Source organism: Aquarana catesbeiana, linkage group LG01 (assembly GCF_042186555.1).
Source record: "Aquarana catesbeiana isolate 2022-GZ linkage group LG01, ASM4218655v1, whole genome shotgun sequence".
NCBI lineage: Eukaryota > Metazoa > Chordata > Amphibia > Anura > Ranidae > Aquarana > Aquarana catesbeiana.
This window is the reverse complement of record NC_133324.1, coordinates 978,444,912-978,471,930: the sequence shown is the minus strand read 5'-3', so window position 1 is coordinate 978,471,930 and position 27,019 is coordinate 978,444,912. Positions and strand designations below refer to the sequence as shown.

At 43.9% G+C, this 27,019-nt stretch overlaps 1 protein-coding gene across 1 annotated transcript in view; it reads right to left on the bottom strand.

Moving 5' to 3' along the window:
* The window catches only part of LOC141123532 (cytosolic phospholipase A2 gamma-like), a 98,918-nt gene that overhangs the window by 47,594 nt on the left and 24,305 nt on the right, over positions 1-27,019 (bottom strand). The window contains exons 5-6 of the mRNA XM_073612061.1: positions 26,301-26,502; positions 1,722-1,830 (exon numbers count right to left, since the gene is read on the bottom strand). Of these exons, the coding sequence (XP_073468162.1) occupies positions 1,722-1,830; positions 26,301-26,502 (311 nt within the window). The remainder of the gene's footprint in view (positions 1-1,721; positions 1,831-26,300; positions 26,503-27,019) is intronic.

Sequence of the window (27,019 nt, the reverse complement as noted above, 5' to 3'; positions counted from 1 at the left end):
GAATAAATTCAATACCTTCGCCATCTCCCCATCCTTTGTAACCAGATGTCCTTCCTCATTCTTTATGGGGCCAATATCGTCTACCCTCCCTTTTTTACTGTTTACATACTTAAAGAATTTCTTGGGATTTTTGTTTTGCTCTCCTTCGCTATGTGTCTTTCGTGTTCTATTTTAGCCGCACTAATTGCACCCTTACATTTCTTGTTGCATTCTTTATAAAGTCTGAATGCTGATGATGATCCCTCGACCTTGTATTTTTTGAAGGCCTTCTCCTTTCCTTTTGTATGCATATTTACATTGGCGTTAAGCCATCCAGGACTTTTGTTTGCTCTTTTAAATTTATTACCCAATGGGATGCATTGGCTAATGTCCTTATTTAATATGATCTTAAAGTAAAACCCATCTCTTTTCCGTGTTCAATGTTCCTAAGATTGTATCCCAATTCATGCCTTCTAACAAGGTTCATAGTTTAGGGAAGTTGGCTCTTTTGAAATTCAGTGTCTTTGTATTCCCCTTATGTTTCCTATTTGTGTGATTTATACTGAAGTCAATTGACCTGTGATCACTGTTTCCTAAATTGCCCCATATTTCCACATCCGTGATCAGGTCTGTATTGTTGGTAATCAGTAGATCCAGTAACGCTTTATTTCTAGTTGGTGCGTTTACCATCTGACCCATAAAATTCTCCTGCAAGACATTTAGGAGCTGGCGAGCCTTAGACGAATGCGTGGTTCCCTCCACCCAGTCTATGTCTGGATAATTTAAATCCCCCATTATGATAAAACTTCCCCTCCTTGCTGCTAATCCAACTTGTGATAGGAGATCCGTCTCCACTTCCTCCCTCAGGTTAGGGGGCCTATAGCATACTCCCAGTATTATTTTCCCCTTAGCTTCATCCCTTTGGAGCTCTACCCATAAGGATTCCACCTCCTCCCTAGCTTTTTGGGTTAGGTTTTATAGCAGAAAGAAAAATATATTTTTTCTCAAAATGTTTATTCTTTTTCCGTTTATATAGAAAAATTAAAACTGCAGAGGTGATCAAATACCACCAAAAGAAAGATCTATTTGTTTGAAGAAAAAAAATGATATAAATGACATTCGGGTACAGTGTTGCATGAGCACACAATTACCACTTAAAATAGTGCAGTGCTGAACAGCAAAAAATGGCCTGGTCATGAAGGGGGTAAAACCTTCCGGAACTGAAGTTGATATGGAAGAAGTATACGGATGCAGAGGGATAATGGGCAGTCCAAGACTGAATTTTAGTTTTCATTATTCCTCATCATAGAGGAATCATACATCTCATATGGTGAGGAGATATTAAAGAGGAGTTCTAGCCTGAGTGAAAAAAAAAAAAAGAAGTCAGCAGCTACAAATACTGGAGCTTCTGACTTTTAATATAAGGACACTTACCTGTCCAGGGAGCCCAGCAATCTCGGCACCCAAAGCTGACCCATCCCCCGCCACCGGCATCCTTACTAAAGGAGAACAGGAAATGAAGCCGCGCTGCACTTTCTGAATGGTCCCGCTGTCTTCTGGGACCTGTGCGTCTCCCAGAAGGCAGCAGGTGGGGGGAGGAGGAGGGGCCGGATGTTTTGTAGATCGCTACACAACGATGCAATGTGCCAAATGTGGCAGCGGAAGGGGGGAGGGTGCAAACAAACATAGCTTTCACTTTTGGGTGGAACTCTGCTTTAGGAATGCCGCTCTAGTAAAATCACCTGCGTTGTTTTGTTGCATTTGACTCTTTCTCACAGCAGCGTAGATGGGATACGGGTTTTCACCGTTCTCACACGTTTCCTTGCGACTGGACAGCTTTCCTTCATTGATCTGGAGATGAAAGAGAAAAAAATTACCAGTGTGTGTACCCCAAAGTTCAGTGTTATTATTGGTGTACCCCAAAGTTCAGTGTTATTATTGGTGTACCCCAAAGTTCAGTGTTATTATTGGGGTACCCCACGGTTCAGTGTTATTAGTGGTGTACTCCAAGGTTCTGTGTTATTACAGGTGTACCCAAAGATTCAGTGTTATGAGTGGTGTACTTCAAGGTTCAGTGTTATTAGTGGTGGACCCCACAGATCAGTTTTTCATTCAACCCACTAGTAAAAAAAATAAAATAAAAAATAAAGAGTCATCTATGGGCTGCTTAAGTCTTATTACCTTCTGCTCCCCAGGCCTTATTCAGCAATGTTGTCCATCACCTTACTTGTCTTCGAAATTTGTTTAGTATTTAGCAAAACTGAACTGGAAGTAACAAAAACCTTTTAATCAGTCCTTACTAGGGATGAGCCATTGATGCAGTCCAGAGGCATAACTAGAACCTTCAGAGTCCTAGTGCAAGAAAGCATGAAGGGCCGCCCTGGCCCCGACCGGGGCCCTTTCCACTGATCCAGGGACCCTTTACTCCCATCGTGGGACCCTTTATCCTGGTCCCCCAGCGGGCCACCTTCCTGTCATCTTGGGGTCCTCCACAGTGGCAGAACACTAGAGCCCAGTTGCAAGTGAGACCTTTGCGACCCTGGTAGTTCCGCCACTGGTGTCAGTAGTTTTTTATTTTTGTTGTTTTAATTTTTTGTAATTTTTTACCAATTTATTTTTACTTTTTCTTTATAGTTTTATTTTTTATAATTTTTTACATATTTTTTAGGATGCTCTTTGGGGGGCTTGGGTGAAAAAAAAGACAAAAAACAGACCCCTGATGTCTCGCTTTTGAGACAGAGAAAGGGACTGAGGACATAGTCCTCAGTCCCTTTCTCTGCAGCCTCAGCTGCACAGATTGAATGAACAGGAATAGCTCTGTACAGAGGTTCCACATTCATTCATAAACTGAGGCATAGTAAACACAGTTTACTATGCCCCAGCTATGAATGAATAAAAAAAGAAAAAAAAAGTCAGTGATCAGTATCAATCACTGACATTTATTAAGACAAGAAAAAAGGCCAGTAAATGACACATTTACTGGCCCCTTCCTAGCTCTCCTTCCTGACAGGTCCCCTACAAGGGGGGCCAGGGAAGCACACAGGGGCCCAGGGCAGCAGGACAGGGATAAAGAGGTGCCATGAGCAGCATGTGGAGGACCCAATGCCCTCCATTTCCCTCCACTGAATATCAGAGGGAAGGAGAGGAGGAGCGGGCATTCAGCAGCTACATGGAGGGAATGGTTCCTCTACATCAGGGGTAGGCAACCTTGGCACTCCAGCTGCGGTGAAACTACAAATCCCATCATGCCTCTGCCTCTAGGCGTCATGCCTGTGATTGTCAGGGTCTTGAAATGTCTCATGGGACTTGTAGTTTCAAGACAGCTGGAGGGTTGAGGTTGCCTATCCCTGCTCTACATGGCACTGCCCCCACCACCTTCCTATCCAGGTGTACAGGGGGGCCACATGGAGTATAGGGCTGGGTTGTGATGGCGACTCCTATATGTTTGTCCCTAATTTAGTCCAAACCTGGGTTCAGACTGAACTTTGGCTTTTCGGGAGCTTATCATCATATATAGAAGCAATATTTCTACCACTTCTATATATGACAACTTCCCACTGTCACTGGTTGCACCCATTGCATTCCTATCAACCTTTGACATCACCAGCATGTAGGCAAGTGCAGTCTGCTTTCTCTGCTGCAGGTGGCATTTAACCATGGCAGCATTGCAGAGGGAGAGGAAGCCATGAGGAACATGGTTCCTCTATAGCGGGGGGTTAGCAACCAGTAGATCTCAGATGACTGGTAGATCAAAGTCTGGGCTTGCTGATCTGCCATTCCAGAGCATAAATTCCCCTTCATCCCAGTATAAATCTTCCCCCATGCTGAATTCCCCCCTGCCAGCACAAATTTTTGTTGCCCCCCCCTCCAAACTTAAATCCTCCCTCTCTGCAAATCCCCTCAGCACAACCCCCCCAAAAAAATCACCCCTCCTAGCATAAAACCTCTACCCCCTCAAATGTCCCCTCCAAGCACAAATCCACTCCAAATCCCCCCTCCTACTCCTAACACAAATTCTCCCTCCTCCTAGCACAACTTCTCCCCCCATCCCCCCTTTCTAGCACAAATTCCCCCCCCCCCCCCAATTTCCTCTCCTAACATAAATACCCCCAATCATCCCTACTAGGACGAGTCCCCCCCCAAAAAAAAATCTCCTCCAAGCACAAATCCACTCCAAATCCCCCCTCCTACTCCTAACACAAATTCTCCCTCCTCCTAGCACAACTTCTCCCCCCATCCCCCCTTTCTAGCACAAATTCCCCCCCCAATTTCCTCTCCTAACATAAATACCCCCAATCATCCCTACTAGGACGAGTCCCCCCTCAAAAAAAAATCTCCTCCTAGCACAAATTCCCTCCCCCCTCTACCATATCACCTTTTCTAGCACTAATCCCCCCTCCTAGCAGAAATACTCTTCCCCATGCAACTAAGGGCCCATTCACAAGTGCATCAGGCACTGCTGCTCCCCTAAAAAGCGATCCAACCATGTTTGACAGACGGTCAGGAGGTGATATATTGCTTCCTCACCACTTGATGTAAACCTATGATTGCCGTGCAATGCATGCAATTGCAAAATGGTAGTAGGGCAATTGGATGTTTAAATCAGGTGTGAGGCGGCAACACTGCCCGTTGATCTTTGACTTCTCCCATGTTGTTCAGGTAGATCTCCACCTCTCTAAGGTTGCCTGCCCTTGCTCTAAAGTATCCCGAGTCGCTGTGACAGCCATGCTGGCCTCTCATGGGACTCTGGTGGCCATCTAGTGTGTGGCAGAGTCTATTCAAGATCCTGGCCCCATGGTTTGGTGCACATTCTTGCAAAGTGGCACAGTAGGAAAAGAGCACCCGTCTGTCAGGGAAAGTGATAGTGGCAGGGAAAGGTTCCAGATAACTAGGGACAGGCTAGGGACTCTCAATACTGCACTGTAGCCTCCCCTTTGGGATCTAACTGGCCTGAAGACAGACAATGTTGGTGCATTTTTGCCCGTTGCCTCTCTGCCTTGAGCTGAACTGTTAGTGTTACCCTAGCAGCGCTCTCCTGCTGGGGCTGTTGGCATTCTCTGCAATACAACTTCTGAGTTTATCTGCAAACAGACTCTGTCTTTTTTTTTTCTCATGTTTTTACTGCTTTTAAATAAAAAATGAAAACATTCAAACAGTAGGTACAGACTGACAGTGACAGTAAGACAAACATTTCAATGCTACAGTACTAGCAGCCAGCAAGTGTAATGCCCCGTACACACGGTCGGATTTTCCGATGGAAAATGTGTGATAGGACCTTATTGTCAGAAATTCCGACCGTGTGTAGGCTCCATCACACATTTTCCATCGGATTTTCCGACACACAAAGTTTGAGAGCAGGCTATAAAATTTTCCGACAACAAAATCCGTTGTCGGAATTTCCGATCGTGTGTACACAAATCCGACGGACAAAGTGCCACGCATGCTCAGAATAAATAAAGAGATGAAAGCTATTGGCTACTGCCCCATTTATAGTCCCGACGTACGTGTTTTACGTCACCGCGTTCAGAACGATCGGATTTTCCGACAACTTTGTGTGACCGTGTGTATGCAAGACAAGTTTGAGCCAACATCCGTCGGAAAAAATCCTAGGATTTTGTTGTTGGAATGTCCGATCAATGTCCGATCGTGTGTACGGGGCATAAGGATGTTCAATCTCAGGTATTACATATAACAAAGGCAAACATAAAACAAAAGACTGAAAGAGGGGAAAATTAAAACTAATAATATAAAAAATGCATCAATCCTAAACAGGCAGAGTGCAAGAGAAGAAAATAGAAAATATTTTAGATATCATTTTGGAAATGAATGAAAAAGTCTATAATGTTTTTCTATTTTCTTCTCTTGCACTCTGCCTGTTTAGGATTGATGCATTTTTTATATTATTAGTTTTAATTTTCCCCTCTTTCAGTCTTTTGTTTTATGTGTGCAAGATCGGCTGTGTCCGATTATCGCATATTCAATACTGAGGGGTCATGTCCGGATTGACTTCCGGTGTTAGGTTGAACATGCCTTGTTTACAGTTGCCATGGTTACTTACCTTGACTAAAGCGCGGGTGCCCACGTCGTATCCTCATCTGCTGATGAAGTCCCCGCCCACTGGGATGCAACGCATCCAGAATGAGGATACGCCGTGATGTCACCCGCGGCCACTGCGCATCCGCACTGCTGTTCGGAGATTTCCACCGTTCCTGTTTGCTTTTTACTTGCACTAATCAAGTGTTTACATGTGAGTGACACTTTTTTAGCATTTAATAAATAGTTGTTATACAGAGAGCACTATTTGTTGCCATTTTTATTCTATATTACGGCCATATCGGAGTGTCCAGTACCGGGTTCCTGACGGATGCCATGTATGCTGTACCCCACTTGGTTATATCTTAAGGCGCTTTGTGACCCTCTGTAACTAAAGGGTCCATTCGATCAGGTGAGAGGCCATCCTATACCTTGGTGGTGGGCTTCCCGTATCACTTTCTTGCAAGCATGCTGCCTGCCCGCACTTGAGGATTATATATGGACTACTCATATGGACTCAGTAATTTTATATTGTGATTGTTCTCAATGTGCTTTTTATTTGGTTTTAGCGCTGCACTATCTGCTGTTTTACTGCAGAACAACTGTAACCTGTTAAAGTCTACGGTAAAACGACCACCCATTCAATCTGAGATTAATGTTTCTGATCTCTCACCTACCAACCCGTTCCTCCCAACAACAGTTAGTGCACCTCCACTTCCTCTACCACCCACTTACACACCCCTGTATCCTATCATACCTGTTTGCAAGGTTTCAGGGGATGACAAGGAAATAATTCAAATAGCCGCCCTTGCTATAGGTAACCCCACACACCCGCCCGCAACATCACCACCCTTGCCTCAACAACAGGTACTTATACAAGAACAGGCAAGTGGTGGCTCAAGCTCCGGAGATTCTGATGTAGAAAGAGAGGCAGGCTCAGAAATAATTGTTAAAAAAGAAAGTGTTAGAAACCCTTATACAAAAAGTAGAAAATATCTCAGATTAAGTTGCTGAATAGGGATGAGCTTCGAGTTCGAGTCGAACTCATGTTCTACTCGAACATTGGCTGTTCGCAAGTTCGCCGAACAGCGAACAATTTGGGGTGTTCGCGGCAAATTCGAATGCCGCGGAACACCCTTTAAAAGTCTATGGGAGAAATCAAAAGTGCTAATTTTAAAGGCTTATATGCAAGTTATTGTCATAAAAAGTGTTTGGGGACCCGGGTCCTGCCCCAGGGGACATGGATCAATGCAAAAAAAAGTTTTAAAAACGGACGTTTTTTCAGGAGCAGTGATTTTATTAATGCTTAAAGTCAAACAATAAAAGTGTAATATCCCTTTAAATTTCGTACCTGGGGGGTGTCTATAGTATGCCTGTAAAGGGGCGCATGTTTCCTGTGTTTAGAACAGTCTGACAGCAAAATGACATTTGGAAGGAAAAAACTCATTTAAAACTACCCGCGGCTATTGCATTGCCGACAATACACATAGAAGTTCATTGATAAAAACGGCATGGCAATTCCCCACAGGGAAACCCCGAACCAAAATAAAAAAAAAAAAAATGATGTGGGGGTCCCCCTAAATTCCATACAAGGCCCTTCGGGTCTGGTATGGATATTAAGGGGAACCCCAGCCAAAATTTAAAAAAAAAATTGACGTGGGGTTCCCCCTAAATTCCATACCAGACCCTTCAGGTCTGGTATGGATTTTAAGGGGAACCCCGCGCCAAAAAAAAAAACGGCGTGGGGTCCCCCTAAAAATCCATACCAGACCCTTATCCGAGCACGCAACCTGGCAGGCCGCAGGAAAAGAGGGGGGGACGAGAGTGCGGCCCCCCCCCCTCCTGAACCGTACCAGGCCACATGCCCTCAACATTGGGAGGGTGCTTTGGGGTAGCCCCCCAAAGCACCTTGTCCCCATGTTGATGAAGACAAGGGCCTCATCCCCACAACCGTGGCCGGTGGTTGTGGGGGTCTGCGGGCGGGGGGCTTATCGGAATCTGGAAGCCCCCTTTACCTAGGGGACCCCCAGATCCCGGCCCCCCCCCTGTGTGAAATGGTAAGGGGTTACTTACCCCTACCATTTCACTAAAAAACTGTCAAAAATGTTAAAAATGACAAGAGACAGTTTTTGACAATTCCTTTATTTAAATGCTTCTTCTTTCTTCCTTCATCTTCTTCTTCTTCTGGTTCTTCTGGCTCTTCTGGTTCTTCCTCCGGCGTTCTCGTCCAGCATCTCCTCCGCGGCGTCTTCTATCTTCTTCTCCTCGGGCCGCTCCGCACCCATGGCATGAGGGGGGAGGCTCCCGCTCTTCTCTTCATCTTCTTCTTCATCTTCATCTTCATCTTCTTCTTCTTCTTCTTCTTCTTCTTCTCTTCTTCATCTCTTCTTCCTTCTTCATTTCTTCTGCGGGCCGCTCCGCATCCATGCATGGAGGGAGGCTCCCGCTGTGTGACGGCGTCTCTTCGTCTGACGGTTCTTAAATAACGGGGGGCGGGGCCATCCGGTGACCCCGCCCCCCTCTGACGCACGGTGAATTGACGGGACTTCCCTGTGACGTCACGGGGAATGCCACAGGGAAGTCCCGTCATGTCCCGTGCGTCAGAGGGGGGCGGGGTCACCGGGTGGCCCCGCCCCCCATTATTTAAGAACCGTCAGACGAAGAGACGCCGTCACACAGCGGGAGCCTCCCTCCATGCCACAGCATGGCTGCGGAGCGGCCCGGAGAAGAAATGAAGAAGGAAGAAGAGATGAAGAAGAGAAGAAGAAGAAGAAGAAGAAGATGAAGAAGAAGATGAAGATGAAGAAGAAGATGAAGAGAAGAGCGGGAGCCTCCCCCCTCATGCCATGGGTGCGGAGCGGCCCGAGGAGAAGAAGATAGAAGACGCCGCGGAGGAGATGCTGGACGAGAACGCCGGAGGAAGAACCAGAAGAGCCAGAAGAACCAGAAGAAGAAGAAGATGAAGGAAGAAAGAAGAAGCATTTAAATAAAGGAATTGTCAAAAACTGTCTCTTGTCATTTTTAACATTTTTGACAGTTTTTTAGTGAAATGGTAGGGGTAAGTAACCCCTTACCATTTCACACAGGGGGGGGGGCCGGGATCTGGGGGTCCCCTTGGTAAAGGGGGCTTCCAGATTCCGATAAGCCCCCCGCCCGCAGACCCCCACAACCACCGGCCACGGTTGTGGGGATGAGGCCCTTGTCTTCATCAACATGGGGACAAGGTGCTTTGGGGGGCTACCCCAAAGCACCCTCCCAATGTTGAGGGCATGTGGCCTGGTACGGTTCAGGAGGGGGGGGGGGCCGCACTCTCGTCCCCCCCTCTTTTCCTGCGGCCTGCCAGGTTGCGTGCTCGGATAAGGGTCTGGTATGGATTTTTAGGGGGACCCCACGCCGTTTTTTTTTTTTTTTTTTGGCGCGGGGTTCCCCTTAAAATCCATACCAGACCTGAAGGGTCTGGTATGGAATTTAGGGGGAACCCCACGTCAATTTTTTTTTTAAATTTTGGCTGGGGTTCCCCTTAATATCCATACCAGACCTGAAGGGCCTTGTATGGAATTTAGGGGGACTCCCACATCATTTTTTTTTTTTAATTTTGGTTCGGGGTTGCCCTGTGGGGAATTCCCATGCCATTTTTATCAATGAACTTCTATGTGTATTGTCGGCAATGCAATAGCCGCGGTAGTTTTAAATGAGTTTTTTCCTTCAAAATGTCATTTTGCTGTCAGACTGTTCTAAACACGGGAAACATGCGCCCCTTTACAGGCATACTATAGACACCCCCCAGGTATGAAATTTAAAGGGATATTACACTTTTATTGTTTGACTTTAAGCATTATTAAAATCACTGCTCCTGAAAAAACGGCCGTTTTTAAAACTTTTTTTTGCATTGATCCATGTCCCCTGGGGCAGGACCCAGGTCCCCAAACACTTTTATTGACAATAACTTGCATATTAGCCTTTAAAATTAGCACTTTTGATTATTCATGTTCGTGTCCCATAGACTTTAACGGTGTTCGCGTGTTCGAACAAATTTTTTTCCTGTTCGCATGTTCTGGTGCGAACCGAACAGGGGGGTGTTCGGCTCATCCCTATTGCTGAATTACAACAGAAACAGAGTGGTTCAGGGAGTAGTCTAACCCCAAAGAGAAAGGGTGACATTAGACAGAGAGTGACAAAGATTGCAGCAAAACAAAAACTAACTAAAAGGAAACAGGGACCCCCCCCACCACTCAAATGGGCCAAGAGGAAGCCACCTCTTCGGCAGATACGATCCTTGATAGTGCGTGAATTTGTCACTGGAACTGTCCCCTTACATTATTCATTCAGGATAATACCTTCATGCCCGTTAAATCTTTTGGGAAGAGATTTAATAGGAGTCTTAGAAATTGAAATTTTCTTGACTCAAAGAGGGGGAGTAATTATAGAATCACCACTGTTCTTTCAAACTGAAATCCCTCCCCCATTTCCACCGGACCACCCCCTCTGGGCTAAAGATAGCCTTGATGTAGGATACATTTCCTGTACCCCTTACAAAGCCAGACTAAAACAAGGAGTATCCGCAGTTTAACACAAGCAGTACCATCTCTCCAAAGAGAAGGAGGAAGGCATGAGACCCATTATTGACAATTCCTGAAACAAGGAATTTTAAGACCCATCATATCGCCTAATAACACTCCCATAAACCCAGTCAAAAAGAGTGATGGATCATACAGGTTTGTGAAGGATCTCCGAGCCATGAATAACCTTGTGATTGCCCCTATTCTACCTGATGTGCCATCTCTCATTACCTCCATACCTGCCTCGGCAGTGTGTTTTTCAGTTATTGATTTAAGTAATGTTTTTTTCTTCGTCCCTGTTGATGAAGAGACACAACTACTACTATCTTTTTCCTATAGAGGGCACCAGATAACCTGTAATTGCTTGCCATGGCTAAATAGATTCACTTGCAGTCTACTCAATAGCTCTCCAGGCCACCTTACAGTCTTGGGGGCCTAGCCATGGTTCTGTCCTTCTTCAGTACATCAATGACCTACTGTTGTGTAGTCCCTCCCAGGAAGCCAGTCAGAAAGATTCTGTTTTACTGTTAGAACATTTAGCATAGACATGTCACAAAATGTCTTAAAAAAAAAAAAAAAAAGCTGCAATGGTGTCAGGATACTGTTGAATATATTGGTTTTACTCTGCTCCATGGTGAAGGGAGAATCAGTCACAAGAGAGCTTCTTAGGTATGATTGGTTACTGTCGCCAATGGATATCTGATTGCTCCTACTATGATAACTTGCTGAGACAAGCTGCTCTACCTGACAGTCCTGACCTTGTCAAATGGAATGATGCAATGGTTAATGCTTTTGTGCATCTTAAACTGCTATGGTAACAGATCCTGGTTTGGGATTACATGATTATTGTTAAGTGTTTCATTTGTTTACAAGGGACAACTGTAAAACCATGGCTGGGGTTCTTGCACAAGAGCATGGAGGAAAGCTGAGACCTGTAGCCTTTTCTTTCTAGAGTAGTCTCAGTTCCGGTACAAGGCATGCCGGCATGTCTGAGGGATTTGGCCTCTTGTGCCATGGCTGTAGAAATGGCTACATCATTTACATTAGGTCACCCTACGGAAGCACGCACACACCGTACTGATGACATCAAAGGGAAATGCATTGGTCGACGCCACTGCTAAACAAACTGCTTTGACAGTCCCAGCTTTTATTAAAATGCCCCCGCTCTTACATCCCCAACTTTGCCCTGGGAACAGGTTTTGCAGGACCTACAGGCTATGGCTTCACCAGAAGATCTGGCCTATTGGCATACACATGGTCTGACAATGAGTCCTGAGACTGGACTCATTGCCAAAGAGGTGAAACCAGGCATACCAAAATCAAGTGCACCTTTATTCATCTCACAGTACCATGGCATAGAAAATAAAGGATGGAAAGGTACAGCTGAAATGTTAACAAAAGACTTTGCAAATAGAATGGAAATTCCACATTCCATATCACCCACAGAGTTCAGGTTTAGTGGAAAGAATAAACCGAACGATTAAAGATAAAATAAGGAAGGCTACGGGTGACACATTTGCCACATTTTGTCTCTGGGCGCCGCCACCAGTGGCTAAGGCCCAATTTTTCAGCCCCTGTTTAACAGGGGCGTGTAATTACAATTTTTGATGCAATTCTTTGCAGCAGGGCTCGTTCCTGTGCTCCAACTAAAGTATCTGTGAGGGGTTGCAGTGTTGTGGCACCAACACCAGTGCCTAAGGCCCAATTTTTCTGTCCCTGTTTAACAGGGGCGTGTAATTACAATTTTTGATGCAATTCTTTGCTGCAGGGCTCGTTCCTGCACTCCAATTAAAGTATCTGTGAGGGGTTGCAGTGTTGTGGCACCAGCACCAGTGCCTAAGGCCCAATTTTTCTGTCTCTGTTCAACAGGGACATGTAATTACAATTCTTGATCTAATATTTCACAGCAGGGCCCGTTCCAGCACCCACCAAGAGTAACTGTGAGGACTTACAGTGTTGTGGCTCCAGCACCACGACCACCACCACCAAAGGCCCAACTTTTCTGCCCCTGTTCAACAGGGGCATGTAATTACAATTCTTGATCTAATATTTCACAGCAGGGCCCTGTGAGGGCTTACAGTGTTGTGGCCACGACAACACCTAAGGCCCAAATTTCTGCTGAGTATATAGGGCAGGCCCCTACTTTCAAACATCCAACTTACAAATGACTCCTACTTGCAAACGGAAGGAGACAACAGGAAGTGAGATGAAATCTACCCCTAGGAAGGGAAATTCTCTCCTGTAAGAGTTAATATGGGAAAAACTTTTCTCCTTTCCACTGATGCTTTATCACCAATCCTTGTTTCACTAAAAACTCAAAATTTTCTAAAAACATTTGTCATTGGGACAAAAAGTGAGGTGAAATCTTCTGAAGAGGAGCACAGACAGCAAAACAAATGTCACAGGGGTGATAACCCTTCCCTATGTTTTCCAAAAAGCTTAAAAACAGATTTTTTGGCTGGAGCTACACTTTAAAAATGTATCAGTTTAAAATTACAAACAGATTCTATTTAACAACAAACCTACAGTCCCTGTCTTGTTTGCACCGCCTGTATACTGCTGTTCAGGGTATATAGGGCCTGGGGGCCCCACACCTTTCCTTTTTTTAATTTGGGTGCGGGGTTCACTTTAATATCCATACAAGACCCAAAGGGCCTGGTAATGCACTGGGGGGTACCCATGCCATTTGTCTCACTGATTTTCATCCATATTGTCGGGACCCGACATTACATTAAAGCCGCAAGCAGTTTTAAATGACTTTTATTCCTTTAAAAATGACATTTTGTGCAGGGACTGTTCTAAGCATGGGAAACGCGCGCCACTTTACAGACATACTATAGACACCCCCCGGTACGATATTTAAAGGAATATTTCACTATTTTTTCACTTTAAGCATCATTAAAATCACTGCTCTCGAAAAAACTGCCATTTTTAAAACTTTTTTTTGCATTGATACATGTCCCCTGGGGCAGGACCCGGGTCCCCAAACCCTTTTCAGGACAATACCATGCAAATTAGCCTTTAAAATGAGCACTTTTGATTTTGAACGTTCACGTCCCATAGACTTCAATGGGATTCTAACGTTCGTGCATATTTTTGGTCCGTTCGCAGGTTCTGGTGTGAACCGAACCGGGGGGTGTTCGGCTCATCCCTACCAATCAGCTTATTCCTTTTGTTTCTGAGTCACACTGCATTCCTGAATCTTTTTAGATTCAGTTGAGGAGGAGACTGAGTCAGGTCTCGTGACTGAGGGAGTGGACTGGGGTAAGTACAGGACTTATTAGAAAAGCAAGCATAGGATTATTAATCTTTATTTCCTATGAAAGTACGAATCAACGAAAAAGGCAATCTCACAAAAGTAACAATTACTAAATTATAAGTAGTGTACCGAATAAACGAAAATTATTATCTAACAAAATTACGAATCATTTTGTATCAAAGAAAATATAACTGTTACGAAAATACGAATAAGTCCGAATATGAAACTTTACGTCTTATGAAATTACGAATCATTAGACTAACGAAATTACGAATATTTCGTATCAACAAAAATATATCTATTACGAAAATACGAACGAGTCTGAATATGAAAACTCACGAAATTACAAATCGTTACAAATCAACAGAAACGTAAAGATGTCTATTTCACACCAATAACCCAGAACTTAATACAAATTTAAATACCGTCTTGAATAGGGGAGCTGGTACCAACAGCCCTGTGAGTTTTGTTTTAAACCAGTTGACCATGGCCGCCGTTTCTGAAAGTTTTCAGGATACTATAAGCCAACAATCATTTTCCCTAGGGAATAGTGTATATGTGTGTTGTGGCAAGGAATGCTATCCATGGATACCGGTTGCGACCCGTGGGTGGTGTATTTGGCCTCATTGATTCCAGTGATGGGAATCATAGGGGATCAAAAGGTAAAGCACCATCATCTTTTGAAAGCTAGTGCATACCCCAGGTACCCCCTTAAATACAGAGAAAAGAGTTGTTTTCTGGGCATGGTTTCCCTCCTGGACATTCCCCTGGAAGGGGAATAGAACTGATGAAAAGATTGAATAACTACTCCAAAATTATGGATAAAATTATGGAAAAGAATTCTGTAGACATCAAACTGTTAAGTATTGAACAAAGGGCTATTCGTAAACAACTAGATATGCACAAACTTTCTAGTCCCCTTTAAGGGACTAGAAAGTTTCATGATTTTTTTTGGTTCAACTTTCTCTTGGTTCCGACAGGCAGGAATGTTTTTTAATGTGCCTGGTTTTTATCCTTGTTATATATTCATATACATACATATATAACCCACCAGTTTATGGATTCAGGATTCTCAACCAGGCAGGTTGAGGGGCTCCAGTTTATTTCCTTATTTGGGAGGAAACTGGCTTTTCAGTTTCCTCATTGTTTATTAAAATCTGTTTTGGGATCTGGAGCCTGGGGATTTCTTAGAGATCCGGGTGGGATGAAATCCCCAGTCCTGGGTCCAGGTTTTGGGACTCACCGGCACTCTGATTGTTCAGGTGTGTGTGTGGGCCTGATAGCAGAGTCAGGACCATGATTCTGGGCTCCACCCAGAGAGACAGGAGGTCTCCAGGAGTCCAGGCTTGCAAGGGAGTACCCAGAGAGTACAGGGGTGCACTGAAGTATCCAGAGAGTGCAGGTGTGCACTGAAGTATCCAGAAAGTGCAGGTGTGCACTGAAGTATCATTTTTTCATTTTACCTTACAAACTGTCCTAAGTGCTGTTAAGGTTCAAATGCCAAATTCAGGGTCCTAGATAATGTAAAGTTTAGAGCTCCACTCTGGAGCGTTCCCGACCTCCCTCGAGCTCAGCTCCAGGGGCGCCGGAAATTTAGATTTCCCCATGACCTGGGGGATAATAATGTATCTCGCATTCGGGGCCCAGAACGGGTAGTCTTGGTGCTATGAGCATGCCCTATGTTCGTTCTGGGAGTCCTCCCTCTCCCCCCCACCGAGGGGGGGAGATACACCAGAGGGAGTTCTGGTGATTTCTCCCCTTTTATTTCTTTCACCCACTGTTCTACAGACAAGTTACTATTAGCTGTGTTTAATTAATGTTACAGTTTCACATAGAAGAAGGGGACCCCCTTTGCACCTCCACCTATCCCATAGTAGCAGCTTCCCTGTTTCTGTGGGATGGGTTGTCGGCCCTCATCACGGGGCAGCCGATGTTTTTCGGTAGAGGTTTGGCAGGAGTGTTCCATGCCAAACCTGATTGCTCTTCCCAGAAAATGCCTCTCCCTGTTATGTCTACTCTCCTCTCTTCATCTACCTCTAACGCTTCCTCTTTTTCTAGCCAATCAGGTTGGCGATGTGTACCTGGTTCCAGACTCGGATCAAAACCCGCCATACACACAGATCTTTTTCCAACAGAAGAAGACGGCAATGGGTAAGTGACGGTAGTTTCGACAGCATTCCACCCCTCTGTTCTCATGGCTAACTCAAACCCAACAGGGACGGATCTCAGGAAAGCTACACAAAATGCTCAGGGACTAAACTCCCCCTGGAAATGGAGGAAAGCATTTGAAAACTACCACTCCCTAAAACTAGACAAAGTTCTGCTTCAAGAGACGCACTTCCCGGCCCGATACAACCCCAAATTCCTACACGCATATCACCCAACATTTTAGCTAGCGAACGCAGAAAACAAGACCAAAGGGGTAGCAATATTATTCTCAAAGCATAGTAAATTCTCCCCCATCGAAGATTACAGAGACCCGGAGGTTAGATTTCTCCTAGTTAAGGGAACAGTGGAGGGACGGTTATACTCCATAGTATCCTACTACGCCCCCAATAAGGCACAAATTAAATTCTTCCAGTCTCTCTCAAAACCCTGAACCCCCTCTTGGAGGGCACAGTCATCTATGGAGGGAACTCAAAGTTTGCTTTTGACCAGGGGCTAGACAGGTCTAAACCCCCCCGACCCAGTTGACATGCCCCACTAAGGTGAGTCTCAAAATAGCTAGACTATACCCACTATTCCTGCCCCCACCAGTCCTATGCCATGATTGACCATATCCTGGTTTCCCCAAGCCTCATCCCTTCCCCCTTAAATCGACCATCAAAAATACTGTCTGGTCAGATCACTCGTTGGACATCAACAAATTCGGAAAAACTTTTGCAACCCTAAAAACTAAACATAAGAAATGTCCTACAGCCAATCCAAATAAAATACTCAAAGCCTTCCATGAATTCTACACCAAGCTCTACAAGACGACCCCCAAGGACAAGGGCTCAATAATCTCTAACTTTCTGAAGGACCTTCCCTTACCGACCCTATCTACCAAATATAAAAATCTGATGGAGGCAGCCTTTTCAGTTGAGGAGATAATGGAGGTCATAAAAAATCTCAAGAAGGGTTCAGCCCATGGACCCAATGGTCTTTCAGGACCTTATTACAAGACATTTGCTGGCACTCTTGCCCCCTACTTGGCAAAATTTTTCAATGTAAAAGCCCTGGGCTCTCCCTTAGACCCTCAACTCAACACTGCCTACAGTACATAACAGTATTACCCAAACCGGACAAAAACCAGGAAGAGGTGGAGAACTATAGACCCATCTTCCTAATAAATAATGACCTAAAGATCCTAACAAAAATTCTCGCCAAACGCCTAGCTACCTTCATTAGCCGGTACATCCACAAAGACCAAGTGGGATTAATCCCTGGTAGACAGGGGCCAGACCAAATCAGAAGAGCTATAGACATTGTTTCCCTACTACAATCTAGCTGGGATAAGGGCCCCAAACAAGAAGGAATGCTATTATCCCTTCATTTACACAAGGCTTTTGACTCGGTCGACTGGCCTTATATTTTCACCCTCATGGAGCAATGGGGATTTGGCCACTCCCTCTACTCCTCCCTGAAAGCTATGATTCTCCTCCATGGACATTACTCAAAACCTCTTAGTATAGCTAGGGGCACTAGATAGGGCTGCCCTTTATCCCCCTTAATTTTTGTTATTGTGATTGAGTCCCTGGCGATTGCCATACAACCCCAACATCCAAGGAGTAACTTGCGGCTCACAAATCCATAAATGCGGCCTTTTCACTGAAGACATGCTGCTATTTATAACTTCTCCAATTACAACTCTTCCCAATCTTTGCAAACTATTGAACGAATTTACAGCTGTCTTGGGCCTCCGGGTAAACTACACTAATTCCCACGCTCTAAACATTTCTCCTAAACCAGAAACAGTCACAACATTAAAAAGCTCTTTTGAGTCAAGTGGAGTGACCTCCATTAAATACTTGGGGATCACTCTCATGGCCAAAATAGAACATTTTTACTCATCAATCAAACTTCCCGCTCATGTACTAGAAACTAGAGTCTGACCTGAAAAGCTGGGCCGGGGGGGAACTATCCTGGCTAGGAAGAAAACACTCTATAAAAATGACGCTCCTCCCCAGACTTCTCTACCTATTCAGATCCATTCCAATCAATATAAGGAAAGATCATATGAAATCTTTCCAAAGGAAAGTCAATAAATTCATCTGGGGGGGTTCAGACCACAGGATACCCCAAAAAACCCTATTCCAACTTAGGACATGGGGAGGGTTGGGTATACCATGCCTGTTATGGTATTTTCAAGCAGCAAGAATAGCACAAATTTCCAATGTGTACTTCAGACTTGTAAAACCGGATTGGGTACAAATAGAGAGACAGGCAGCCCCCACCTACACCTTAGATTATCTCCTATGGGTCCATCCCCCAGAGATTGCCCCCCAATATTATTGCCTATCCTATCACAAACCCTGACTCTATGGGATAAAATGAGACCTGAAACCTCACTGACCTCTTAATGCTGGCCCCTAGCTCATATCTTTCACAATTCAGACTTCATCCCCGGTCAAGACATTAAATCCTTTAAATGGTGGTTGGACAAGGAGTTCTATCACATCAGCCACTTTTTCACTCCCTCAGGACCAATTACCCTGAGCTTCTGTGCTCAGCAGCATGAGATTCGGACCTTGGAACAATACAGATTTCAACAAATACAACATTTTCTCCATAAGATCTGGAAGGGGAAACCTGCCCCACCCAGATTCACGCCTTATGAATTATGGTGTGGACAGGCCGCAGAACAGAGGGGTGGAATCTCCATCATCTACCAGTCACTTGCTCACCAGTCTTGCAAAGCCCCATATATGGTGGCTTAGCAAAATGATCTTCAAATTCAATGGGATTTGAAGAGATGGCAAACCTCCTTTTCTAGATCCTTCAAGGGGATTAGGAACATCTCCCTAATCAAATCTAGCCTTAAAGTAATGATCAGATGGTATCTCATCCCCTCAAAGCTGGCTACCATTTTTCCCACAGCAAACCCTCAGTGTTTTCGTGGTTGCCAACTCATAGGCACCAATGGCCCACATTTGGTGGGAGTGTCCCAGAATTAGGTTGTTCTGGAAAAGGATGTTTCCCTTGATCCAAAAAGTGACAAGTTACCAGCTCCCAAGAACCCCAGCCATTGCTCTCCTTAACTTGAACCATGCTAAGACGTCTAAGGCAAACAGCAAATTGATCAATTTATGCTGCTAGGGGCCAAGCTGACAATAGCCAAAGCCTGGAAACAACCCAGGGTCTCCTTAGCTGCCAAACGAAAAATCTTGTGGATTATGTCCCAGGAGAAGTTGACTAGCATCTTAATAGATACAACCTCTATATTTGAAACTATCTGGGAACCTTGGGCCCTGCATGTGGGCATCTCTTTCATCCCTGGAATACAGGTCTAACAAATGGTCACTATCACTTAACCAATACCTCCCTTCCTGTTGATTGGCTCTTCTTCCTCCTCTTTTCTCTTCTCATGACTAACCACTTTCTTCTATTCTTTCCCTTTTCTCCCACACTATGGCCCATTATAACATTCAAAGTGGACCCATGGGTCAGTTACCCTAATGACAGTTTGACAAATGGTCCTTCCCACAAGGCATTTAGGTTTGATTTTAGTGCTTCTCTACCCTCCGCAAGGCCCATCGCCTCACCATGGATTGTTGGGGTGGTCCTCTGGGCACAGTATATTCCCATTAGGGGTGCCGGGAGTACTTCCCCCAAAGATCTGGCTACAATAGTCAAAATGCGAGATGGCCTCTCAAGGATTACGAAGCCAAATCAGGGTTTGCTGTCTTACTATTCTTTGATCGCTTGTTTTACATGTAATCACAACGGTTTTTCATTGCCTCTTGGAAATAGTGTATTTCATGTTCTTTTGTATTTAACAAATAAAAATCTTTGAAAGAAAAAAAAAAAAAAAGAGAAACCAGTTGGTCTTTAAAGGTGTCACACCTCCTTTCAGAATGATTACCAGTGCACAATTAGTTCAAATACATTTTTATTACAAATTTTTTTTTAAAAATGTAAAGTTGGGATCTACATATCCCCTTTAACCCCTTCCAGCCCAAGGACGTCATATGATGTTACTGACCTCCAGTGGGGATATCTGGATGACGGGTGCAGCTGCAGGCATCATTCAGATATCACCTTTTTCCATCTGCGATTCTCTGCACCGTAAGAACAATCATGGCAGCAGTTCAGCCGCCTGATCGTTCTTACAGGCGGCAGGGACTTCTCCCCTCCCGGTGCTTCCCCGGGCTCGCCCGTGCCACCGGCGACCCAGGGGAAAGAATCCGGCCGATGATCTTAGAGATTTCCGGTGACCAGATAGTGCCCACTGCCCAGTCATCTCTATGACTGTCGGAGGCCCGGGCCCGATGTTATGACGTCATGTCTGGGCCGCCGAAGTAAACAAAGCCCAGATCTCAGCTGGAAAGAAAGAGATCTGTAAAAATGTTTTTGATCTCGGTCGTTCCAGCCTGGAGGAGAGATGTGAGGATTTATAGATCCCACATCTCTCCATAAAGAGGACCTGTCACGCACTATTCCTACTACAAGGGATGTTTATATATCTTGTAATAGGAATAAAAGTGATCAAAAAAATTAAAAAATTAAAGAGAAAGTGTAAACATTTAAAAAAAAATAAGTAAAATAAACAATAAAAAAATAAAGCGTCCCCGTCTGCTCACGCACAGAAACAAACACACACGCAAGTCCCATCCACATATGTAAATGCCGTTCAAATCACACATGTGAGGTATCACCGCATGCGTTAGAGCGAGAGCAATAATTCTAGCACTAGACCTCCTCTGTCTAAATTGGTAACCTGTAAAAAAATTTAAAGCGTGGCCTATGGAGATTTTTAAGTAAGAAAGTTTGGCGCCATTCCACAAGTGTGCGCAATTTTAAAGCGTTACATGTTGGGTATCTATTTACTCGGCATAACAACACCTTTCACATTATACAATAAAATTGGGCTAACTTTACTTTTTTTTATTTTTTAATTCATTAAACTTTTTTTTCCAAAAAACAAACACATTTGAAAAATTGTTGCACAAATACTATGTGACATAAAAAGTTGCAATGACCGTCATTTTATTCCTTAGGGTGTCTGCTAAAAAACATAAAATGTTTTGGGGTTCTGAGTAATTTTCTAGCAAAAAAATTATGATTTTTACATGTAGGAGAGATAAATGGAAGCGGATAAAAACATTAGGAAAATAGTAACAGCATTTAATCAAACCCAAAACACCGGGAAGGTAGAGATCCCTCCTTGTGTATGTATATAGTGAACTTAAGTGGTTGTTAGAGAACCTCATAACATAATAATAGTCTGTAAAGCTGTATACAAGAAAGGAATAACTGAGACCGACGCATTTCACCTTTGTCGGCTTCTTCAAGGGCTCAGAGGGGTGCAATGAAAATGGGATAAATTGTAAAATGGATTGTGATTTAGAATGGTCCAAAGAGGAGTCTCTCTCTATGTAACCAGACACCAGAAAGGGAAGGAGCATATAGGCCAAATGATTGCACAACCCAGGAAGCTCCGCCAGGGGGGCTACGAAACACAGCCCCAAAACAGAGGATGTGTATCAAAACACCAGCATAAATAGTGTATATATGTATTCCCATTGGAAGGCAAAAATGGGCAGCTTCATCAAAGCTATATAGGTCTGAGAATATCCTTGTTGCGAACCTCTGCTCAAACTGACAACATTCCTCTGAGATGGTGTCCTTCAAATGGATAGCCTATATAACTTTGATGTAGCTGTCCATTTTTGCCTTCCAATGGGGATACATACATACATACATTATTTAGGTTGGTGTTTGGATAATCATTTTGAGTGGGGTTGGTGCCCCCTTTCCCTCTTCTCCACTGTTTTGGGGCTGTGTTTCGTTGGCCCCCTGGGGGAGCTTCCTGGCTGGTGCAATCGCTTGGCCTATATGGTCCTTTCCCTTCTGGTGTCTGACTACATAGAGAGAGACTCCTCTTTGGACCCTTCTAAATCACAATCTAATTTTCAATTTAACCCATTGTCATTGCACCCCTCTGAGCCCTTGAAGAAGCCGACAAAGGTGAAATGCATCGGGATGAGTTGTTACTCCCTTGTGTGAAGCTTTACACGTTATTATTATGTTATGAGGTTCTCTAACAACAACTCAAGTTTATTGCATACAAACACAAAGAGGGATCTCTAACTTCAGGGTGTTTTGTGAATGCCGGCCGGATCTGCCGTGAATGGTCATCTAGGGGACACCAATGCATATGATCATAAAAAAAAAATGAACAAGCCAATGAAACCCCTGTGAATCAGTATTTATTAATGAGTGTCATGGGGCTATAATTGAAATTAGAAATATGTATATTAAATTATGGAACCACTAGAATGACTAATTAAATGGCGTTATTATTAGGCTGAGATGTTATAACGTTTATGAGGATGATTTTGAAACTAAGTGGAAAAATGAAATGAAACAAAATCAAGATGATATTACTAATAGATAAGTGAATTGATTATTACTGAGGTAAATGAATGGACCAAATGTCATGATCTTCATGGGAAAAATGATGATATATTATGTTGATAGAACTCTGAATTGATAAAAGCTATACATGTGTATATATGTGGAGGTGCAGCATTGGCTTATCTCAGACCCTGAGCAAGGGGTTGTGTCACCAGAACAGCGCCAAACCTACCATTTAAATTTCACTATTGCTTATACTCAACTTAGGTGGTTGTATTGGTAGGGACAGCCGTTCCCAAACATTCAGTCACAGCCATATTCGTGTATAGTATTAAAATTAAAAAATAATGTGTCTGCGCTAGAAAAAAATCACTACACTCAAAGTGCAGTATTAATAAACATAAGCAACCTGAGTGTTGAAATAAAATATAAAGTGCACAATACTATATAAACAGAGAATGTGAATGATCAAACAAAGTGACATATCAATTAAAATAATAAATAAATACTGGAGGGTATAGCAAATGGTGAATAAATAAAGTCCAAAAACGTGAATATCCAATGATGTAAAAGTGCCCGAATAAATTAGTCCCAAAATTAGGTGATTTTCACATATTCTATCTTCCAAAATGTGCCACCAAGAAACATGCTGTAGTGTCTTCCAGCCGCCCCCACAGGTGTATATGCTCACCTTCCTGTGTGTGACACAGCGATTAAACTATGCCAAACAAAGCCTTGGAGCCACTCCTGTGCTCATTAGGAACCAGCTGTGTAAACTTCCAATGTTCTCAAATGGAGATGGTTTATGCAAGAGAAAAAAAAAAAACTCCATAGCGCAATATGTAGGTATAAAGCATTTAATAAAATAATTAGCTCCCCTGTCTGGGGTACTCACATATTGTGGGTGCGTGAGTGCACCAACCATATCAAGCATAAAACGGATAATCTCCCGGTGTGGCGTGCGGTGTAGCGTGTGTAACGAAAAGACTCCTTCTCTCTCTCTGCTGACAGCTCCGTCCAGGGCCTGGACGGAGCTGTCAGCAGAGAGAGAGAAGGAGTCTTTTCGTTACACACGCTACACCGCACGCCACACCGGGAGATTATCCGTTTTATGCTTGATATGGTTGGTGCACTCACGCACCCACAATATGTGAGTACCCCAGACAGGGGAGCTAATTATTTTATTAAATGCTTTATACCTACATATTGCGCTATGGAGTTTTTTTTTTCTCTTGCATAAACCATCTCCATTTGAGAACATTGGAAGTTTACACAGCTGGTTCCTAATGAGCACAGGAGTGGCTCCAAGGCTTTGTTTGGCATAGTTTAATCGCTGTGTCACACACAGGAAGGTGAGCATATACACCTGTGGGGGCGGCTGGAAGACACTACAGCATGTTTCTTGGTGGCACATTTTGGAAGATAGAATATGTGAAAATCACCTAATTTTGGGACTAATTTATTCGGGCACTTTTACATCATTGGATATTCACGTTTTTGGACTTTATTTATTCACCATTTGCTATACCCTCCAGTATTTATTTATTATTTTAATTGATATGTCACTTTGTTTGATCATTCACATTCTCTGTTTATATAGTATTGTGCACTTTATATTTTATTTCAACACTCAGGTTGCTTATGTTTATTAATACTGCACTTTGAGTGTAGTGATTTTTTTCTAGCGCAGACACATTATTTTTTAATTTTAATACTATACACGAATATGGAACGTGATTGAGTGTTTGCAGCTGGACTCCACTGTTCACTTATTACTCTATAGGCATTTGTCCGTAAGTGGCTCGCAAGGTTTTTAGCTATTATTCTGATTCAGTCACAGCCATCTGCGCAAGATCATCAATCTCTTCAGTCATGGATAATGCCAGGATGGCCGAATCATGTTGACTTATTTGTGGCTGAACAAAAGCACCTACCAAGGATATGACACCTACAAGAAGTTTACCACAAATTCTTTTATAAAAATAATAATCAAATGGACAAAAAACTCAAACCAGATGGTGAGTAGACCAGGGTGGAACCCTGACCCAAGAGCCTTCCTTCCCAAATAGCAGTCCTCCCAACACTCGCCTTATTCCTACTGCCCCCTCCCCAGAAACCACCCACCTACCCCCCCCAGTTAAAACCACATTACCCCCCTCCCACCACCAATAAACAGTGATATGACAGCCCCATGGCTATACATCTTTGCACTGTCTTCTACTATAGTCTGCCCACATTACTTCACCTGCACTAGCCTAGGGTCCTACCAGCTGCATTATATGGACTCTTATTCTGGATGGAGACATGCTTTAAAACAGAAGTATGGGATTTTTTATCCCATATTCATACTTACCTAGGTGGATGCTGCATCTGTCCCCCGCCACCTCTTTACTGAGAACCGAGCCACTGAACATCGCTGATGGCTCGGTTCTCACAGCTCCCCGAACGGAGAGCTTCTGACATTCAGTCAGTGGCTCTCCTGCTCTGCTCCTCCACTCTCATTGGAGCTCTGAGCTGTGGAGGGGCAGGGAGCGGCTCGCTGAGAGTCTGAGACCGCCATTAGCCCAGGCAGCTGGCAGATCCAGACTATCTAAGTCGGGATGACGCGCTGCCTCGACTGATCTTGGTGACATCAGCGGAGAGTGGACTTCAGACAGCTCTCTGCTGAATACGGGTCACAGGAGTGCAAAACCAATTGTACTCCTGTGACCCAGAGGAGAAGCCCAGCCAAAGAAAGCTCAGGCTGAAATTCTCCTTTAAGGACTTCGCAGGCTGGGCCTGGCTTTTAGCAGATGGTGTTGAGTATATAGTAGGGCAGCATTAGACTTGACAATGCAGGAGGACTATTAGTGCTGACAGGGGATTTATTACTGTCACAGTCCTGTACGCACTGGGAAGCAATTTGGCTTATATGAGACTATAGCTATAGCTGACAAGCTGAAAACATACCTTCATATCCTATCAGGATATATTTAAAAATCTATTCTCCTGCGCTCAAGTGGTAGACCTGGAGATGTACAGTACAGATAAATTCCTTCTATGCCAGCGGCCTTGCTGCCCCACTCAGGACTATGGGTATCCTTGAAACTGTAAAACAGTAGCAAGAGAAGGGTGCACTGACCTAGTGCATTACCAAAATAAGGTTCATTCCAAATAAAAATGACAAATGGTTGTACTCACAGTGTACATAGGCATATCACAGCAAAAGCGAATGCCTTCAGGTCTGATATGGTAAACCAGCAGTGAGGGAAGACCAGGTGGCTTCTGTAGTGGTTGACGCGTTTTGAGGGAGAACCCTCTTCTTCAGAGCCAAAATGAATCATTTTGGTTCTGAGGAAGGGGTTTCCCACTCAAAACAGCTTTTGCTGTGATATGCCTATATACACTGTGTGTATGTGAGTACAACCATTGCCCTTTTTTTGGAATAACATTTATTTTGGTAATGCTCTAGGTCGGTGCACCCTTCTCTTGCTACTGTTGGCCTATCGGTATACCCTGAGCATATACAGTATATTGGCGGGGTGTAGTGTGGTGCTAATTGGGAGGGTAGGTGGGTGGTTTGCAAGGAAAAAGTTGGAATAGGGGAGAGTGGGGAGGACTGCTTTTTGAGGGGGAGTGCTTTTGGGTGGGGTTTCCTTCCTGGTCCACTCACCATCTGGCTGTTTGAGCTTTATGTCCATTTAATTATTATTTTCAACAAAGAATTTGTGGTAATAATCTTGTATTCATTATATTCTTGGTAGGTCCTTTTGTATATTTATGCATGTTGGAGACACCTCCCTTTATACATATAGGGTTGTAGACACCACAACTGTACCATCTTCATTAATCAAGGATCTAAAGTCAAGTCACCCCAGAGCTAAAGGTTCTCCTGGGTTCCAAACCTTAGAGAGGACCCACGTGGGACTTACTGTGTTCAATGCATGGAAGACAAATGTATAGGCCCATAAATCTGTCAGAGAGTACGAGTCACCAAGAAACGCCTTTTTTATCCACTCCCATGAAGATTCCCGTTCAGTCTCCGATTTCATTTGCTCACGTAACTGATTTACCAAATCTTCCATAGATGAAAAGTCTGACCAGATTTTTTTCGAATACAGAGAGGACATACACCTGGAATGTTAAAACAGTAAGTTAAATGTTTGATAGGCAAGATATTCATTTAACATGCTTTATCTGGATGAGAATTGTTCTTCATTTGTTGTCTAATCACTTGATGTCCTGAGGCCATGTTGAAACGTCCCAGACTTCAAGTGGTTGAAGCAATCTCATGGCTGCAGCTGCATAAGTTTGGTGTCAATTTTTTCAGCCAGTGTTCATGTATTTAGTAAAAGTGATCGAGGCAGCTCTACATCCTCCCGATCATTTTTACAGTAATCAGAAGGGCAGCCCCCCTTCACTGGAAGTGCACTACGCAAAGAGTGCAGGGTTCAGGAGTGCACCATGTACAAGCTGCAAGGCTCAGGTGTGTGCTACGTACAGGGTTCATGAGTACAATATGTACAGGGCGCAGGACACACAAGTACGCTATCTACAGTGTGCAGGGCCCAGAAGTGTGTTTTGGACAGTATGCAGGGTACGGAGTGCACTATGTACAGAGTACAGGACTCGGGAGTGTGCTATGTACAGG